The 16,769-nt window shown below is 46.6% G+C and overlaps 1 protein-coding gene across 1 annotated transcript; it reads right to left on the reverse strand.

Moving 5' to 3' along the window:
• Window positions 1-1,819: 1,819 nt before the first annotated feature.
• Window positions 1,820-14,997, reverse strand: LOC311597161 (uncharacterized protein C11orf97 homolog). The gene is made up of 4 exons (XM_084781317.1): window positions 14,783-14,997; window positions 10,342-10,446; window positions 5,116-5,241; window positions 1,820-2,061 (listed from the first exon to the last, which is right to left on the reverse strand). The coding sequence occupies exons 1-4, from the start codon at window positions 14,919-14,921 to the stop codon at window positions 2,057-2,059; spliced, it is 375 nt and encodes a 124-aa protein (XP_084637443.1). The 5' UTR covers window positions 14,922-14,997; the 3' UTR covers window positions 1,820-2,056.
• Window positions 14,998-16,769: the final 1,772 nt, after the last annotated feature.

Below are 16,769 nucleotides of genomic sequence, written 5' to 3' on the forward strand. Positions count from 1 at the left end.
GCTTCTGCCTCACAAGGCTGCTTTTGAAGTCACCAGTGAGGGAAGAGTTCCGGAACATGGCAGTGGCTGGAAACACACCCGAAACACACCCACACCTTGTCACAGACACACCTCACCTCGTTCAGCGTGGAAAGTTTTGTATTAAGCCTGGAAAAGTCTGGATCTTGCCTCAAGACACTGTTGCACAGTGCGAATATTTTTAAGCAGGGGCGGGACATGCCAGTGAGCAAATCACTGCTTGCTTATCCCATTAGAAACAGAGCTGAGTTTGAGAACAGGAACTGAATGGGCTTAAAATGAGCCTACGCTCCATGGAAGGGAGGGCACGGCGGCTCAAGTTGGAAAACAAGGAGACAGAATCCTCACTGTCAGCTATACCGCAGCTGATAGGAGGTTAAAAACTGGAAACGTCCAAAATATTAGCAAACAGACTAATCCATGAATAAAGTAGACACAATTGGTTGTTGAGAAGTATCCCTCTGTAGCTGAGCTGACCTAGAATCCACCATGTAGCTTAAGCCAGCCTCAAACTCTTGGCAATCCTCCTGCCTTAACCCCCTGTTCTTCCCACAGAGGTACTAAGATTATAGACTGGAGTAACCACATCCAGCTTTATACACATTTTTGTGCAATTATTCAAAATGTATAAATTAATTGGAAATTAAGTATTGTTAAATTAAGTAGGATAATGAATGTACAAACTATACAGTAGTGGTTCTCAACATTCCTACAGCTGCAATCCTTTAATAAAGTTCTCATATATGGTGACCCCCTCACCATAAAATTATTTCACTGCAACTCCATAACTGTAATTTTGCTACTGTTATGATAATAATATAAATATCTGTGTTTTTTGATGGTTTAAAGTGACCTTTGTGAAAAAGTTGTTCAATTCCCAGGAGGTCACAACCTACAGTTTGAGAAGCACTGCTCCAGAGCCTGATGTCAAACAGGTAAAGGCAAATAGGCATAGAAGAAAATGAATAAAATCTATTAAGGCGCTGTTTATGACTCTGTAAGATCAAATATAAGCTATTTTCCCTTCACATTTCTTTTGTGGTTGTTTGGGATAATCTCATGTAGCCTACCCTGTCCTCAAATGCACTATGTAGTCAAAGATGACCTTTGACTTCTGATCCTCCTGCCTCTGCGTCTTGTGTGCTGAACACACAATATTTACCACAAACCCAGGACTTCAGATATGTTAGACAAAGGCTCTACCTACCAAGTTACAGCCTAGCCCTTCTTTACATTTCATTTTTTAATTTTTTTAAAGATTTATTTTTGTTTATGTATGTAGGTGCTATACTGGCGCGTATGTTTGTGTGCCACATGCTTGTAGTTGTGACAGAGGCCAGAGGAGGGTGTCAGATTCTCTGGAACTGGAATTACAGATAGTTTTGATCCACACAGTATGAGTGTTAGATGCTCTGTAAGAGCAGCAAGTACTCTCAATGGTTGAGCCATCTCTCCAGCCCTCCCTCACAGTTTCTTATCTTCCAAGGTTTCAATTTCGTGTGTATATTTCTATGAAATGGGTGAAAGGGTTTTTGTCTTCTTGTTAACATCTTTTTAAACTCATAAGAATTTTCTAGCTATAGTACATGAGAGAGGGGGAGGGAGGGGGGGAGAGAGAGAGAGAGAGAGAGAGAGAGAGAGAGAGAGAGAGAGAGAGAGAGAGAGCGAGAGAGCGCATTCTGCACTGAATCAGCCTCTACACCGAACAGGACATGGGTCAGCCAAGTACACTACAGGTAAAGTTTCAACTTTGTAATGTTCAACTTGAAATAAAGAAGAGCTATGCCTTTAGTTCTATACATTTAATAGAATAAACTGAACAGAAGCCTAATACTCCCCAATTGGGAAAACTGAAAAACAAGTATATTTCTCTTAGCACATTTTCCCAATAGTATTTCATGGCTTTGGACTGATGATGTATTCCAGGCTAAAAAACTTTTCTTCCATACATCTTAAACTGAGAAGCATGCTTGGGTTTCTTCTGTCTCCAGACATTAGGAGAATGAAAGTCCCATCTCTGTGAAAGGATAAGTCCATCTTACCCTAGAGTGAGAAAAAGAATATGTGAGCAAGTGTGGTTTATTTAGGAGATGACCTTTAACCCTAACCCCATGTCAATGTGACTTTGGAATCATCGTCCTCGGCAGAGCAGAATATGAAAGCCACACACTTCCTTGTGACAGAGAACCCACAGTTCAGCCCCTCAGCCCCTGAGGATGGTTCTGGGCAGTGTCAGCATCACTCATTCGGGTGCTGGCTTGAGATATCCTCAGGCATCACTCAGGGGCTGGTTTGAGATATCCCCCACCTGACCTGAAGCAGAATCTGAGTTGTCTTAGGAAACCCGTGTACTTCATGGGCATGTTCAAGCTTAGTGGTGGCTACATGACTGTTTTCCCTCTTGGTTTGTTAACGTGGTTCAGAGTAAGGAAGTGATGAAAGGAAATGAGTAAACGCCATGGTGTGAGGCCAGCGGATGTTGTGCAGTCTCTAAAACAAACTTTAAACTCACTGAGTAGCCATGACTCTAAACTTGGGAGAGTCACACTATCTTGATCACACACACACACACACACACACACACACACACACACACACATATACACACACACGCACACGCACACATCAAGAGTGAGAGAGAGGAGGGATGGGGAGGAGGGAGAGCAAGAGGCGCAGAAGGGGGGGGAGGGAAGGGAGAGGGAGAGGGAGAAGGAGGGGGTGAATGTAAATGCAGAAGTTCTTGGGAACAGAAAACTCTTCAAAAGCGTGACCGGGTCCAGGATATACTTAAAATGCATGCACACTTTCATAATTCAGTATGTACGTTCTCTTGCTCCCTGCACCCAGTCTGTATTCTGTTCAGTACAGTAAAGAAGCCCACACACTTCGGTGGAGAGGGAGATGTGGTTAGCAGCAAGTAGCTGCTGCGCATGAAGTGCACGACCTTTGGCACAGATTCTTTGGCTCCTTCAGTCGTGGGTCATTCTCAAGACAAACTAATACTGAGCCACACCATGGTGAGAGAGACACTGTCCCACTCTTTATGGATCTGGCATGCATGTGTGTGTGTGCATGTGTATGCGTGTGCGTGTGTGTGCATGCGTGTGTACGTGTGCGTGTGTGTGGTGAGCGTATACATGTGAGTGTGAGTGTGTATGCACACTACTATGTGTACATGTGCATAATGGAGGCCAGGGTCAGTGTAAGTGCTTCTTGACTGCTTCCGCCTTGTTCTTTGAGACAGGGTCTCTCCCTGAACCTGGGGCTCACTCATTTGGCTAGCCTGGTTGGCCAATGAGCTCCAGAAATCCTCCTGGCTTAAGCTGTCCAGCTAGGATCACAGGATAAGTCAGGTTTACTAAAAACACTGAATTCTCTGTGGGTTGTAAATGTTAAGTGTACTCACTCTGATTCTAAAGCTGCCTTGCCACAGCCCTGGCATTTGTGCCTGGTTAACCACATCCATGTGACTTGACTGGCTCCACCCTGTTGTCCAGTGACCAAAATCTGCCCTGATGGCCAGTGGGTATGGCACAGTCTTGGAAGCAAATGGGCACAGGCTGGTAATTTCCACTACATGACCTCTCAGACCAGGGGTCAGAGTGTTCTTCCTATTACCAAATTATGTGCCCTGGAAGATGCAGCTTATTGTTTTCCACCTTTGATCACGTGGGCTACACAGCTATGTAAAATGTTTGCTGTCCTGCCTTGCAAGTGGTAAATAATGGCAACTATTTTCTATTGCCATGCTCCGTGGCTGAGTCCTCCTTGCTTTTGTCCTATAGTCTTGTGTCTTGGATTTTAGTGGCTGCATCATCCATATCTCACAGGCCCATGTCCAGCCTCCTCTTTTGTAGTACTTGTGTCATGCCTACTTGTCACTTAGGGTCAGTCGATCCCCAGCCTCTAGACTCTGGGCATCAGAGACCTCATAGCTGAGGCTGTGGGCTCTGGGGATGGGCTGCCTGGGTTCAAAGCAATCACTTGCACCCAACAGCTAGGAAGCACTGGGTAGATTCTTCAGCTCTTCTGTCCCTCAATATCCTCATCTGAAAAATAGATTGTGCCTATTCCTTATGGCTGGGGTGATTCTTAAATAGAATAATGTGTTTAAGAATCTGAAACAAGTAGTGCTTATAGAATTTGCTGGGATGATTCACATCCTGGTTGAGGGTGCACATGCTGAGCTGACTCGGTGATTAGGAGCATGAGCTGCTCTATCAGAGGACCAAAGTCTGGATCCCAGCATCTACATCAGAAGATGCCAAAAGATCTAACTCAAGTACTAAAAGATCTAATCCTGTTTCTGACTTCTGACCTCTGTAGGCACTTAGTAAATGCATACCCACATAACAAAAATATCTTTAGAAAGAAGGAAAATGTGAGGAGGGAGGGAGAGGGAGAGGGGAGAGGGAGAGGGAGAAGGGAAGAAAAGACACCCATGCATGTTTGGTTTCTGTGTGCTGTTGTTTTTTCACAAGGGTCGCCTCCCAGCTATAGAGTGATGTTCAGGACTCATTTCCCAGCTGTGTGTCCCTACACTATGTGCTTAGTGCTCTTAGGTCAAGACCTTTGTCTCCTTCCCACATCCTACTAAAGATGGTATGACAAAGAGACACTTAGGAGTGTCAGAATGCTTCTCTCCAAGCTTGTGTTTTCTGAGGAGTACACTAGATAGGTGACCCATCTACCTAGAATAAGTGAAATAAGGGATCCAGGCAAAAGACTTGCTGTGTGCCTCCTTAATTCCCTCACCCCTCTTTTGTCACACATTTAGAAGAAAGGAATGCACATTACTCCTCCCCAAGAGCCTGGCTGTGTACAAGAAACTCATGTGCATGAGAAGTAAAGAATCAGATGTCTAAGAAGTCTGCATATGAACTTCTCTGGTGTCTGTAGCGGTATGCTCCTTAGTCGAACTGTTTGAGTCCCAGGATGACAAAGTGGATAAGAAAAATGTGACCGGACAGAAGCAAGGATGGGGATGGGGGAGGGGAGGTTGAAGAGGTTCTTAAGCATGTGCCACTGGTTTGGAAGCAGTAGGATCCCCCCAGGGCCCTCGTCGGGGGTGGGGGGAAAAGGGCACAGGGCTCTTACTTCTTAGCCCTCCATGCCTTGAATAGTACTTGGCTTGTGGGAGTGAATTGTTTCTGCTCTGCTGTCCTGGCATCATGCCTCCCACAGGGAGATTCCTTTTAATGCTCCAAATTCCATCCAGGGCCACTGTGAACATTGTAAAAGCAAGACAACAACAGTGAGCAGTGAGTATATTTTCTTACCAGCACGAAGTGTTTCCTTTGTGATTATGCTTTTAATTCATTGGGTAGAGGCATATTTGACTTAATCAGCAACGGTAGTTCTTTGTCATCTAAGTAATCTTTAATACATGCCATGCATTTAATTATGGAACTAAACTACCATATGCTCTTATGTTTGAGTCTCTGTAAAGACACGAACAGTCAATATGGCAGCATATGTGGCAAAGCAAGAAGATCAAGAATAAATAAAACAAATTCTATATATTATTTAATTTTCTGTATCTGATTCTAAGTTAATTCCTTCAATAAGTGGAAATATTTCCACATGTAAGAAAACCAGTCAGAGGACTTGAGAGTCTCTTAAAAGTCATGAGCCAGGTGTGGCTCACTGTCTGTATGAAAGATCCATGACGAATTCACTGGACCCTGCTGTTACAGTGCTAAATACATGGAGAATGGCATCCACACTCTTATCTGGCAAACGGCAGATCTGGAATCCTGAAAAGGATGCCTGCACGGTTAGCACAGGTCTAAGTGTTAGTAATCCTTTGAGCCCAGATCTCCACTAGATCCTAAAACCACCTTTCAGGTATTGCTTTAACTTCTGTGCTGGCTAGTTTTATGTCAATGTGACATAAGCTAGTCATTTTGGAAGAGGAACCTTAATTGAGAAAAATTTCACCACTAGATTGGCCTATGGGCAAGCGCTGGGGGCATTTTCTTGCTTGATGATTAGATGAGGGAGGGCCCAGCTCACTGTGGGTGGTGCCAGACTTGAGCTGATGGCCCTGGGGTATATAAGGAAGCTTGCTGAGCAAGGCAGTAAGCAGCATCCCTCAACAGCCCCTGCATTAGTTCCTGCCTTGACTTCTCTTAGTGATGAAGTGTGACCTACGAGCTGAAATGAACCCTCTCCTTCCTGGGCTGCTTTGGTCATGGAGTTTATCACAGCAATAGCAACCCTGACTAAGACAGTTTTAACCACAAAGAAAAGCCCAAACCACACTGACTGCGTTCACTAACTCGGTCAGCTGCTATGACTTGTTCAGATTCTGAACTTTATTGATGAATATTCTGCACAGACCTAGGACTCTCTGCTCCCCAGCAGTCCTACTGACATTCGCATGACTATCGCTCCAGCCCTAAAAGATCCCACCGTAATCAATGCCCAGGAAGGAGCACAGTCCAGGGCTCTGAGCGGTGTGGGGCTTCAGACCCAGTCCTCCCATCACCAACTGTGAGACCCTTGACATGACGTTGTTTTGAATCTGCTGTGTCTATTTCCTTCTATGTGAAATGAGGACAATACCACCACCTTGGAGAGCCTTCTGGGATGTGGATGGGATGCATACTGAGCGTTTTGTGTTTAATAAATGGTTGCTCTTGTTTTCTCAAGGACAGTGATCTTACTGTCCGAGGGTGAACTCACTCTGTCTCCAGAGGTGCAGTGCAGCACACTCGCCAAGCTGAGTACTACACTAGCCTCTCTCTCACCAACTGGGAGGCTGCAGCTGCCTATCAAGATGAGTGTCATCCCTTTTCTAGGTCCTTAAGAGAAGACTTCACAATCTCCTTCTGTCAAGATCTTACAAAGTTGACGCCGCTCTTTGAATCTAAGCTACATCTTCACCTCTCATTCAAGCCAGTCTCCTCTTCTCTCCTATCCAGAGAGGGAAACGGCTGCTCCTGGCCTCTGAGAACAGGTGCTAAGTGCTGGTGACCTAAGTATTTACCCCACAGTTCCTGTGAAGACAGCCTGCAAGAGACCAATAAAATAGCTACGAGTTTGCTCTGTGCCACTGGAAGACCTAGGAGGTAGGAAGCAGTGTAGCATCTACAGGCAGGGCTCCCCAGACCAGCCATACAGAACCGGATAAAAGTTGTATCAATCAGCTTTGCTCCTGATACAATCACAGGAGTCCTGGAGGTTACAACCAAACAGAGAAGACACTCAAAATACATGTGCAGATGCTCAGACGTGTTAAAAACCTCAAAATAAAGTTGCACGAAAGTGATTACTGCTCTCGAAGGAGGCTGATAGGGAAACTAATAATAACACTGTGTGCGCTTGATGTGGTAATTGAGGTGAAGAAGTTTCCCAAGATATTGAAGTAGGAAAAAAAAGAAACACTGAAGTCCTTGGAGACCACTGCTCTTTCGGGGGGGGGGGGAGGGACATGACCTCTCTGTGCTCCAGGCATGTGCCTTTATTAAGGTAGCAGGAAGACAAGGGACGGGCAGAGCCAACAAGACCTCAGAGCTTGCATACCAGGGGAGGGAGCAGCAGGCACAAAATACTCAAATCTCTGTCCTAGAACCTTCTAGAGATTCTTTTTATCTCCTCATACCCTTGACTGTTACTATTCAAAGACCCTTTCCATGGATTTTTTTTCCTACATCTAAAATTTACAAATCCATGCATGCTTCCCACCACCTACAGAGTCTGGCCAGTGCCTCGCGCTGATCTCACACGGAAGTTAAACTCATCTTTAAAAACGTTTTTGTTCTTTCGGCTCTCTGTGGACTGAGATGAACGGGAGGACTTGAAAGGCCAGTGTTGAGGCATGTCTCCCATACTTCCCTGTGTGAATGTGTCCAGAGACTTACCTAGGAAAAGGAAAACCTCAAGAGACTTTAATTTCTGCTCAGCGACTCTTAGGCTCTTGACCTGGCAGCTGGTATCCAATAGCCCCTTATACATTGTAGATAAATCTGACAGTACTTGGGGTTTGTTTGTTTGTTTGTTTTGGTGGGGGGCAGGGAAGCAAACCCAGGACCTTGCGCACTCTAGGCAAGTGCTCTATGACTGAGTTACGCCCCCAGCCCCCTTTCTGGGTTCTTTAAGACAGGGTCTAATAGAACCCGAACTTGCCTCAAAGCCTGTATGTGGTCACAGATGACTCTGGACTCCTGATTGTCCCTGCTTCCGTCAAGTATTACAGGTATGGTGCTGACTTTTCATCGTAGACAGCAGGTCCTGATAAAGTATGTACTCCAGAGAATGTATTTGAAGGGTGGACTTGGCATATGGACAATGGTTTGGCAATCTACGCTTTATCAGATGCAGTCCCTGGCTGCCTGGAGAGGGGAAGGAATCCGGAAAGGCCCTGCACTTGCTGGATTCTGATGCAGGGGGAGGAGGAAGTTGGCAAGGCGGGGTGGGGTTGTGCGGGAGGGGTTTTCCCCCCTAGATGTGCTGATCCTGAGTGCCTAAGGGACATCCAGGAGAGAGTCTGCCTAGAGAAACACTTTTCAGGAGTGCCCTGGTGAGATCACAGTGGAGGAACTCAGAGAGAGCTGGTGGGGCAAGATTAGAAGATCATGGGTGTCATCTTGGCGAACTAGATGTTGAGCAAAAGGGAGGTAACAAGAGTTCTTAAGGAACAAAAAATAAGGGTGTTCCAGGAGACAGTCAGGGTGGCTTAGTGTCATGGAGTCTGGGGAAGAGCCAGCAGGCACAGTAAACACTGAACCCTGTGCCAGTGAGGAGTGGTATAAACCTCACAGGGCTGAGTAGGCATCGTGAGTACCATCCTGAGTAGGCAGTCAATGAATTTTGGATTAGATTTAAATGTCGTGTCTGATTCTGTGACTTACTGTGTAACCTTAATTGACCTAGAACTCTCTCAGATGGCCAGTGAGCAGGAGAGCGTGACTTCCTCGGATGTGTGCTTGTTTCAGTTTTTCTGTAGTCCAGGTTGGCCTTGAATTTGTAATAGAGCCAAAGATGACATTCAGCATCCTGATCCTCCTGCCTCTACCTCCCAGGTGATGGAATTTCATTTCAAACAATGAAAAGGCACTGTGGAGGGTTGGGTGTGGAGGTCGTGTGATTAGTCTTGTTGACCATTCTGGCTTCTGTGTAGAGAGAGCAGACCTAGGAGACCACAGTGGAAGCCACTGGAAACTCTGTTGCTGAGCTTGAGATGGGAAGGGATTGGGGGTGGACTATGGTCCAGCTGGGGAAACTTAGGGCTTTTCCACACATGGAGTCAGCAAGCTTAACCAGTGGTCTGGAATGGGGCCTGAGGGCTTGACTTCTAAACGCTGCCCCAATCAAGTAAATGGAATGTGTGCTACTTCTTGATGTGGGAAGACCCTTGAAAAATGGGTTTTAAAAAAATGTTATTTCTTCTAGCAATTTCAGGACCCCATGAGCATTGTATTGAAAAACTTGATTATTTGAAAGCCAGGAAGTATTCTCTTAGTGACCAGTTGCTGCAAAGGAGTCATGGGCACGAGGGGCCAGTCACCTCAGTCTGATGTCTGTGTGGGAACATGGTATTGCAGGAGCCATCTGGAGAGCTATCTGTGCCTGCTTGTGTCATTCGTGTGCTGGGTGACTTTTTATTTTTATTTTTTATGAGGTCCATGGGTGATGTGACCTAATTCAGTGGCTCATGTTCTGCCGGAACAGTGGTTGGCAGGGAGGGTCTCTGTACACGGAACACAGATCACCTGGGATCTTGGCCACTTTTTAACAAGCTCTTAGGGAACCGGAAATGATGTAACGTTTGGAAACCCCTGTCATTGAGCAGATCCACATCTATGTGCCTGAAAATGTTACTCTGTGCCCCAAGCATGTGAACATGCTCTACTTACTATGACATAGAAAGAACACCATCCAAAAGGATGGACAGCAAAATATTTGTTGAAGATTTAATTTTCCTCTACAGGTGGAAGTATATTTGGACACACACACACACACACACACACACACACACACAGAGAGAGAGAGAGAGAGAGAGAGAGAGAGAGAGAGAGAGAGAGAGAGAGAGAGTTCTAAGATTTCCCAGGAACTTACTTCTCTTGTCAGTTATCAGTTCATTATAAATAAATAGCCATGGGCATGGTAGCACTCAGGGGCAGAGGCAGGTGGATCTCTGTGAGTTGGAGACCAGCCTTGTCTACAGAGTGATTCCAGGACAGTCAGGGCTACACAGAGAAACCCTGTCTTAAAAAAAAAAAAACTTAAAAGAAAACAAACAAACAAAATAACCACCCACTATCAAATAGACAATTTCATATTAATTTAGCAGAGGCACTTCCTTGTGGCTAAGGTTACCTGCAGGAGGGCTTTTGATGTGGCACTCATCCCTCTTCATAGAAAGTTCTTCCTCCAGCACCTCCTTGATTCTCTTATGGGGCTCACAGTATAAAAACGTCTTCCCTGGAAAGGCATTCACAATGCATTTATCACCAGCGTTGCCCAGCCTTCTAGTCATTAGTCCTATATAAATAACTTTTTTTAAAAAATGGCAATGTCACCAGGCATGGTGGTGCATGCCTTTAATCCCAGCACTTGGGAGACAGAGGCAGGTGGATCTCTGTGAGTTCAAGGCCAGCCTGGTCTACAAAGCGAGTCCAGGACAGCCAAAGCTACCCAGAGAAACCCTGTCTCGAAAAACCAAAGAAGTAGTGGCCAGCTTGCCCTGAAGGCTCTATCTTGGGATGGTCTCTTTTGCCACAACTTCAGGTTTGGAGGACTTCATACTTTCCTGTAATCTCTGAGCCTGTCAGGTAAGCTTCTGGAGTCTCCTTTAAGTATGATGAGGATATATATGAAATGTTCCCATCGCCTTCCTGAACTTTCACTTATCAATAAGAAGGGGTCCAGGGCTCCTGGTTTGCTTTGTTTTGGGACAAGGTCTCCCAGGTTGCTGCAGAAGCAGGGGCCATCTTGCCTCAGCCTCCTGGTATTGAGATTACAGGCATGGACCACCAGGCCCAGCAACGAATCCTGATTAATGACCTACTCTGCACCTGACTTTTGGCTTGGAGATGAGGACAGAGTAAAGGGTAAGACAGATCTGTGTCCAGATGTAGAGTGTGTGTGTGTGTGTGTGTGTGTGTGTGTGTGTGTGTGTGTGTGTGTGTGATGTATATGCTCCAGTGTGCCTGTTGGGAGACACTCGGATTTCAGTCCTCACCTCCCACCTCGTTTGAGACAGTGTCTCCTCTTTGTTTGTTATTTGCCACTGCATATGCCAGGCTTCCTGTCCTGAAAACTTCCAGGAACTCTGCTGTGCTAACGGCCCATCGCACCCTCGGAGCCTGGAACTACAGGTGATGTACAGTGTCTAACTTTACATGCTCTTGAGGTTTGAACTCAGGTCCTCACACTTGCACGGCAAGCCTCTCCAGCCTCACCCCAGCATCTTTAACTTTCCTTTTAGAAAAAGATTACAACTGTTGACTCATCAATTCAGAGTGCTTGCTGCTCCTTCAGGGTACCAAAATTCTGTTTCTAGCACCTATAGGGTGGCTCAGCCTAGAACTCTAGCTCCAGGGGATCCAACACCCTCTTCTGGCCTCTGTGGCCACCCATATACACGGAAACATGGACACACACAAAATTAATAAATAATAAACTGAATCTTAGAGTAAACAAGGGATTAAACCCATAGATGTCAATCATTGGGAAGACTTAGGCCCTTTTCCTGGCCTCTCTGGCTGGCCTCATCCTGCTCCAGCTGAGGGCTGGCATTTGTTTTGTTTGTTTGTTCATTTTTTGAGACAGGGTTTCTCTATGTAGCCTTGGCTGTCCTAGACTTACTTGTAAACCAGGTTGGCCTTGAACTCACAGTGATCCTCCTGCCTCTGCCTCCCAAGGACTGGGATTAAAGGCGTGCACCACCATGCCTGGCTTGGCATTTGTTCTTAACATCTCTCTGCATTCTTTGCCTTCCCAGAGAACAGAGCCCTAAGAGGAGAACAGAGCTGTGTGCTTCCTGGCCTGGGCTGTGTCTTCAGATTCACCTCATGGCTGGCTTTTCCATGCTGCCCCCTGCTCCTAGTCCTCTCTGCTGATCCCACCTTTGCGTGCTGTCTTCTCTGCTTGACCAGGCTTTCTCCTGAGCCTTTCTTTGCCTAAGTAAGCGCCATTCAGATTTTAAGTATCAGCCTTAATATGTACCAGTTGCTCGGGGGAAGCTTTCACTGATTCTGTAACCTAGAACTGTCCTTTTCTGCCTAGAAATCTTTCTTTCCTCTTTTGTTTCATATATATTGTTTTTCCATTTGTATATTTGCATGAAATTATTGTGTAGCTGTTGGCTTAATACCTGCTTTTAAAAAAAAATCCATTTCCAGGTGTGGTACCGTTTAATCCCAGCACTTGGGAGGCAGAGGCAGGAGGATCTCTGTGAGTTCGAGTACAGGACAGCCAAGGCAACACAGAGAAACCCTGTCTCAAAAAACCAAACCAAACCAAAACAAACAAAAACAAAAACCATCCATCAATTCATAAAGGCAGAAGTCTTTCTGCTCCACCTGTTGGACAATTAGAACAGAGTGTGACGTAAGAGAAAGACAGCAGATGTATGCTCAGGTACGTACGTGTGCAGAGCACAGCTGCATACGTGTCAGTCAACACAGTCTTACATCATCAGAGAACAAGGGGTCCCTGTCACAATTCAAGGAGTCAGAGAGAACTCAAGCCAGTTCTTTACATATTTTAGGTATGATGTTCTTTGCACAGCGCTATGGCAGGCATCTCCTCTTATTCCAGATTAACCAACAGAGAGCTTGAGTGTGCCTGTCCTGAGTGCAGACTGGCCTGGGCCACGTCTGATGGCGAGGACTCAGATTTACCCGCTAGACTCAGAAAAGGCATAAGCAGACCCGTTTGGCTTCTCATTCTTATTTCCTAAGGGTTGGGAGATCACGCGAGTAAGAGGCAGTGGTAGTTGAGCCTAACTGTTCCAGAGGTTCTGTGTAGAATCACGACCTGGCAAGGAAGGAGGGAGGCCGAGTCACACTGGATCACGGGCGTGGAGAGCTGCCTGCTCCAAGCACAGGTCTCTTGACAGACTGCAGTTTGGCAGCAAGGGAATTCACAGAGGAAACTGCTCCAGGAGATTTGTGAAACCTTCAAAGTTGAGAGTGAAGAAGGGCTAGTGAGGGGAAAGTCCTCAGTTAAGAAAAAGGAAGAGAAGGAGGGAGGGAGAGGGACCAGAGACAGGAAAAAAGGATGGAAGGGGAAACCCACACACTGTGCCTCTGCAGGCTGCTACATTTCCGGGGTGGTCGGTAGGGTTGTGTGCAGGGACAGAGGGGGAGGAAGAAAGGACTGCTGAGAGCTGGGTCACTCCGGGGCTTGCTTTGGAATAGGGTTTGACACCTGTTGACTTCTAACAACAGTTGGCACTGAAGGTTTTTTCTGTTTGTTTTGTTTTGTTTTGTTTTTTAATGCACCTAAGCATCTTCCTTGTGTTTCTTTTTCTTTTTTTAAAATATATTTTATTAATTTATTCACATTACATCTCAATTGTTATCCCATCCCTTGTATCCTCCCATTCCTCCCTCCCTCCCATTTTCCCCTTACTCCCCTCCCCTATGACTGTGACTGAAGGGGACCTCCTCCCCCTGTATATGCTCATAGGGTATCAAGTCTCTTCTTGGGTGTTTCTTTTTCTTACAGTTCCCTGTGGCCCAGTATAGTTATTTATGGCTTATAATAGAAAAGCCTAGTATGGTAGCAGCTTGATCTCTGGAGCTCATTGGCCACTCAGTCATCTTGCCTGTCTAGCCTAGGCTGCATGAAAGCACCAAGGCCAGTGGTGCAGCCTTTCTCAGCAAAACGTGGATGACGCCTGAGGAATGACACTGTGGGTTACACACACACACGCACGCACGCACGCACGCACGCATACACACACACACACACGCACTCACACACACACAGTATCGATGCGGGTAAATATAATGACGTGTATTTAGAAGCAAACTCTCTCCCAGCTGCTCCAGCTAGTCCCCAGAGAGGCAATCACGGGAGCTCGCAGAGGCCCTGGAAGCGGCCCGCACTCCTCCTCGGCCCTATGTTGTCACCCATCATTCCAGCTGCTAAGGACTCAGCTGCAGCCCTGTTAGAAATCCAGCTACAAGCACCTCAGGACTGTCTAAGCTGACTTGAATTATGGTTTGCATATTCCATGGGCAGAGAGGTAGGCAAGACTGCAGTGTGAAGTCCTAAGCCGGGGGCGGGGGGGGGGGGGGGGGGAGAGACGTAAGCACGAGTGGGAAGGCACATACACACACAGGTATAAGTGTACAGATGCTCAGGATGGGGTGAGGGGTTCTTAGACAAGTGGCGGGACTAAACCTAGATCCTGGTGGATGATAGGCAAGTGGCGTATCACCAAGCTCTATCCTCAACATCACTATATACATTCCTCTGGCTTTAGCGCACTCATGGTCTCTTTCAAAAGCAATGCCCTCATAAACCAACTCGGCTGAGGGTGATATCCAGCCCTTGGGCTCAGGAGTCCTTAGAGAAGGGGAAATGGTCCCCTTCTATGTAGCCCTAGGCCTGAGGAGATGCAGAATGCTCTCTGCTAGTGACCTTACCTCCAAACAACAGCTCTCCATCCCCCTCCTCCCGCCTGCCCCGCCCCCAACCTTCAGAGCTCCAGCCAGTTCAACCCTGACGTCCCCCAGCCTTGTTGTCACTGGTCCCCCAAAGTCGCCACCTCCATGCCACCTTCTGAAGCTGGAGCTGAACTTACATTGTTGGCGGGACTCTTGGGGGCCACCTGACTCCGCACGCCCGCGGCACCCCAGCCCTGCGGGCCTCGGCTGCTCCCCGTCTAGGCCCGCCTCCACAGCTGTCCCTGCCGTCGCCACCAGTGCCTCCTGCCGCCTCATGACAGCGGGGTCTCCACGGCCCAGGGCCACCAGGCCTCTCAACTCCGCCACCCGCTGCTCTGGAACGCGAGGCGTCTGAGGTTGTCATAGTGACCGCGGATGCTCTGGGCCTCCAAGGACTCTGCTGACTTCTCCAGAGCCAGAGACACCCCGCCCTGCTATCAGGAGCTGTGATTCCTTAGATACAGACCCCAAACAAAGGACCCGGCTTTCTCAAGACAGGTGCTTGAGTTGTGTGACAAGGCAACTAAGAGTCACAACTGGCATGTGACTCAGCTCCAAAGACTGGACATGAATCCTAACCAATTCAGGTTAAACACTTGTAATTTGGGGGCTCTAAGTTACTAAACAGTTGTAGTTTACAAGGATTTTTTTGGGAGGGGTGTGTTTACTTGATTTTTTTTGTTTTTGTTTTTTTTCTGAGACAAGGTTTCTCTGTGTAGCCTTGGCTGTCCTGAACTTTTTAGACCATGCTGGCCTCAAACGTTTACAAGTATTTTTGTACTCACGGTCTATATCAGCTCAGAAAATCACCAATTTTACAGGTGATAAACCCACAGAATTGCAAAAGTGAGTTTTTTAAAAATCGAGTTTTTTTTCTTTTTGCAGTCATTAAAAAGTGGCATTACTTTTTTACAAAAGTTAAATGTGTCTTATCTTAGAAAATTAAATAATTCTCCAAGACTTTTTAACACTCTCAGAAGACAACCCCCCCCCATGTGTCTACTGCTCCCCAGTGACAACCACTTTTATTCTTGATTGATATTTTCATGTTTGCATCCGTTAAACCACATAAATGGGATAGAATAGTCCAGAAACTGACCAAACCATGCATGTGCAGCAGATATCATACAAAGGGGTGTGTGTGTGCGTGTTCAGGTGGGGTGGGGGAGGGTGACAGAGAGAAGGAACTTTTGAGTGGTGGCACTAGGTAAATTGCATATTCATCTGGAAAAGAGCGGGACGTTGACTCCTGGTGTGCGGTCAGCACACATAGCAGATTAAGACGGACCGTAGTCCTAAGGGTGAGGCACCAAGGCGTCTAGGTGATGACTATGGCACATGGTCATGACCCAGGAGTTGGGAACGATTTCCTATGCAAGCAACCAAAGACATTAACCGTAAGAAAATGAGAAATTAGTGAACATAGAACTTGAGAGTCTCCTGACTAAAGTCAGCTATTAAGAGTGTGGGGAGTTAAGTCGCCAACTGGGAAAACAGAAAAATAGGCAAATGGACACATGACAAAAGAGGAGATCCCAGTAGGTGAGGAACGCATGAAACGTTGTTCCAAAGCATTACTCATCAGGCTGAGCAACGGCTTATGCAAGGAGCTGTTACTGCCCGCACACTGGAGTGACTGCTAAAGCAAGAAACACTGAAGAGTTTGGGCATCCGCAACAAGGAGGGCACATAGCAACCAGGCTTTCCTCCCCTGCTGTTAGGGTCACCCGAGCTGGCCATAGGTAGGTTTATGTCCAGCTGGAGCAACTCGGTGAGAGCTTGTCAAAAACAATAGTGTGTGACCAGTTTAAGAGCTGGTGGTGTTTAGTTGGTAAAGAGGAGTGTAGGCATTTCACAGCCCTAATCTGAGACACGTCCTGAGCTGTGGAGCAGGTCCACCAAAACAGGCCTTAGAATGTTCCCAACAACAGCATTAGACGGCCACAGTGAAGAATAGTAAACTCCTCCTTTATGCAGACATGTAGGAGAATTTCATAGATGTGACATTACAGAGTAAATTATTCCACGGTGTAGCAGAGATTAAGTAATGATGATGACGTCACAAGTGGCTAGCTTTAAAGAAATACCGGGGCTGTTCAGGGCCTCCCTCCAGCTGTATTCTGA

The sequence above is a fragment of the Acomys minous genome (genome assembly GCF_964271855.1).
Source record: "Acomys minous genome assembly, chromosome: 5".
Classification (NCBI taxonomy): domain Eukaryota; kingdom Metazoa; phylum Chordata; class Mammalia; order Rodentia; family Muridae; genus Acomys; species Acomys minous.